General features: G+C 56.3%; 1 protein-coding gene across 1 annotated transcript in view; it reads left to right on the plus strand.

Annotated features, from left to right (window-relative positions):
• The window catches only part of STEHIDRAFT_105274 (calcium-transporting P), a 7,402-nt gene that overhangs the window by 1,979 nt on the left and 2,191 nt on the right, over positions 1 to 3,232 (plus strand). Inside the window, exons 3-9 of the mRNA XM_007310255.1 lie at positions 16 to 268; positions 412 to 493; positions 635 to 1,017; positions 1,245 to 1,318; positions 1,451 to 1,595; positions 1,760 to 1,921; positions 2,013 to 3,215. Coding sequence (XP_007310317.1) covers positions 16 to 268; positions 412 to 493; positions 635 to 1,017; positions 1,245 to 1,318; positions 1,451 to 1,595; positions 1,760 to 1,921; positions 2,013 to 3,215 — 2,302 coding nt within the window. The remainder of the gene's footprint in view (positions 1 to 15; positions 269 to 411; positions 494 to 634; positions 1,018 to 1,244; positions 1,319 to 1,450; positions 1,596 to 1,759; positions 1,922 to 2,012; positions 3,216 to 3,232) is intronic.

Below are 3,232 nucleotides of genomic sequence, written 5' to 3' on the forward strand. Positions count from 1 at the left end.
CCCACCCACCCCCAGGAAACCCTCTCCCACTTCCACACCCACCCCACCTCCGGCCTCCCCGCCTCCCTCATCCCCACCCTCCTCTCCACACACGGCTACAACGAATTCAGCGTCTCATCCCCCGAACCTCTCCTGCTCAAATTCGCGAAAACGATATATGAGAGTCCGTTGATCTTGTTGTTGTGTGGGAGCGCGATTATTAGTGCGGGGATGGGGAATGTGGATGATGCGGTTAGTATTGGGGTGGCGATTTTGATTGTGCTGTGTGGTGAGTTTTTGTTTTTCTTGTTGTTCTTGTTCTTGGGGGTGTGTTTGAGAAGGGGGGAGAGGGGAGGGGAAGGGAGGAGGGGAAGGGAAGAGAGAAGGGGATGAGGATGAGGATAATGCTGATTGAATTTTATTTTGATATAGTTGGTTTCATACAGGAACGCAGGTCGGAGAAGAGTCTCGAGGCGTTGAATAAGCTCGTTCCGCACCATTGTCATATCATCCGGTACGTTTTCCTCTTCCCCCCTCCTTCCCCTCTTCCCCTACCCTCCGTCTCCTCCCCTTTCCCCCTACCCTCCGTCTCCTCCCAACCCCCACCCTCCTTCTCCCCTTCATCCTCCTTCTCCGCTCACCCACCCTAATCCAGCGACTCAACCTCGCACCACCTCCTCGCCAACGAAGTCGTCCCAGGCGACATCGTAACATTCTCAACCGGCGACCGGATCCCGGCCGATGTTAGGCTTGTCACTGCGGTGGATTTAGAGATAGATGAGAGTAGTTTGACGGGGGAGACGGAGGCGAGGAGGAAGGGGGTTGGGAGGGTTGGGGGTGGTGGGGCGGGTGCTTTAGGTGGTCATAGGGCTGAGAATGGGTATGGGATGGGGAATGGGAATGTGGGAGGAGATGGGAGTGTGAGTGGGGGGCCGTATGCGAATGGGAATGGGAATGCGAGCGGAGGGCATGGACATGAGGGCGTGGCGTTGGCGGATAGGGAGTGTATAGCGTATATGGGGACGTTGGTTAGGAATGGTGAGTCGTGCTTCGTGCTTTGTGCTTCGTCTTTCGTCTTTCGTCTCTTTTCTTTTCTTTCGTTCTTTCCTGGAGTTTTTGAGAAGTATTTGTTGGATGTCTTTCGCGCTCTTTCCTGGATGTCTTTCGTCTTCTTGTCTGGATCTCTTTCGCCTTCCTTCCTGGACTGCTTTCGTCTTCTGAGTTTTGAGAATTGGGTGCTGACGAGTGGTTATGTGTGCGCGTAGGGAGAGGTTCGGGCGTGGTCATCGCCACAGGGGCTCAGACCGAGTTTGGCGTGATCTTTACTATGATGCAGGATGTGAGTCTTCCCCTCCTAACCCCCCCCCCCCCCTCCTCTCTTTCTCCTCCCTGTCTCATTTTCACTTCCTTGACCTTCTCGACCTTCTCGGCCGTCGTTAAAACTATCATTTATCATTGTTGGCGTCAATAGGTCGAAGAGCGCCGCACGCCCCTCCAACTCAACATGGACGAACTCGCAAAGAAACTGTCGATCATCTCTTTCGGCGTCATCGGCGTCATCTGTCTCATTGGCGTGTTGCAGCATCGGTCGTGGTTGGATATGTTCACTATCGGAGGTGAGTTCGTCACATTCCTATTCCCTCCCATTCTGTTCCTCCCCTCCCCTCCCACCCCAGTGTTGTCCGCTCTAGTCCATCCCTCCCTCCCTCCCTCCCTCCCTCCCTCCCTACATAACTTACAACCGGTGTGCTCAACTGCGACCCCCTTCCGCTCAAGCCAGTCTCTCTCGCCGTGGCCGCAATCCCAGAAGGCCTCCCGATCGTGACGACGGTGACGCTCGCGCTGGGCGTACTGAGAATGAGCAAGCGGAGCGCGATCGTGAAGAAACTGCATTCGGTCGAGGCGCTCGGTTCGGTTTCGGTTATTTGTTCGGATAAGACTGGTGTGTGCTCCTATTTTCTTGCTTTTTGTTGTTATGGAAGATGAGAGCTAACGACTCATGGTCCACTGATGGTTCTATTCATGATCAAAAGGCACCCTGACGAAAAACGAACAAACAGTAACCGAACTCTACTCCGTCGACGAAGTCATCCACATCGACCCCTCCTCCTCCACGCCCATCTCCCTCTCCCCCCGCACCCACACCCACACTCACAACAGCCGAAACAGTACCAATAACCCATCAACGATCGCCCCCGCCCTGCGCAAAACACTCGAGATCGGCGCATTGTGCAATAATGCGTCCATCGCGCGCAACGAAGAAGGCGTGTTCGTGGGCCAGAGCACGGACGTCGCGCTGTTGAACGTGTTGGGTGTGTTTGGGATGCTCGAACCGAGATTGGGGTTCACGAGAAAGGAGGAGAGACCGTTCAGTTCGGAGAGGAAGTACATGGCCGTGAGCGGGACACATACTTCACCGCCCCCGCCAGGCTCCGGGGTCCCGAATCCCAGTGTCGCGGCCCTGAGTGGTGGCGGCGGGAAGGAAGGGAGAGAGATGTGCTATATCAAAGGATCGATAGAGGCCATCCTCCCAAGATGCAAGTTCTATCACGTCTCCGACGAATCGACGCCCGCGCTCGATACGAACACGCGAAACGTCATACTCGGCAAAGCGCAGTCGACAGCAAGTCGGGGCTTGAGGGTCATCGCGATGGCTTATGGATCCGGCTCACTCAGCTCCACGTCCACATTCACTCCCAACGGCGACTCTCGATCCTCTTCCCCTGCACCGGGTGGTACTGCCGGTGGAGCGTCGACGGGACTGGAAAAGTCGAACCTCGTGTTTGTGGGGTTCACGGCGATGCTCGATCCGCCGAGGAAGGGTGTCGCGGATGCTATTTCGCTGTTGCAGTCGGGTGGAGTTCAGGTGGTCATGATCACCGGTGACGCGGAAGAGACGGCGATGTCGATCGCGAGGGATTTAGGGCTTAGAGTGCCGGGTGCGAGCGCCGGGCATCATCATAGTTCCAGTGCGAGTGGGCGTGTGAGAGGCAATGGGAGTCTAAGCGGGAATGGGAGTCTGAGTGGGAATGGGAGCCTGAGCGGAAGTGGGACTGTGAACGTGAACGCGGGGTTCTGTTTGACGGGGAGGGAGATTGATGGGATGAGTAAGGCGCAGTTGAGGGAGAGGGTCGCGGGCGTGAGCGTTTTTGCGAGGACGAGTCCGGGGCATAAGATGAGGATCGTGGAGGCGTTTCAGAGTCGGGGCGCGGTCGTGGCTATGACGGGCGATGGAGGTCGGTTTTCTTTTTCC

This window comes from Stereum hirsutum (genome assembly GCF_000264905.1).
Source record: "Stereum hirsutum FP-91666 SS1 unplaced genomic scaffold STEHIscaffold_19, whole genome shotgun sequence".
Classification (NCBI taxonomy): Eukaryota; Fungi; Basidiomycota; class Agaricomycetes; order Russulales; family Stereaceae; genus Stereum; species Stereum hirsutum.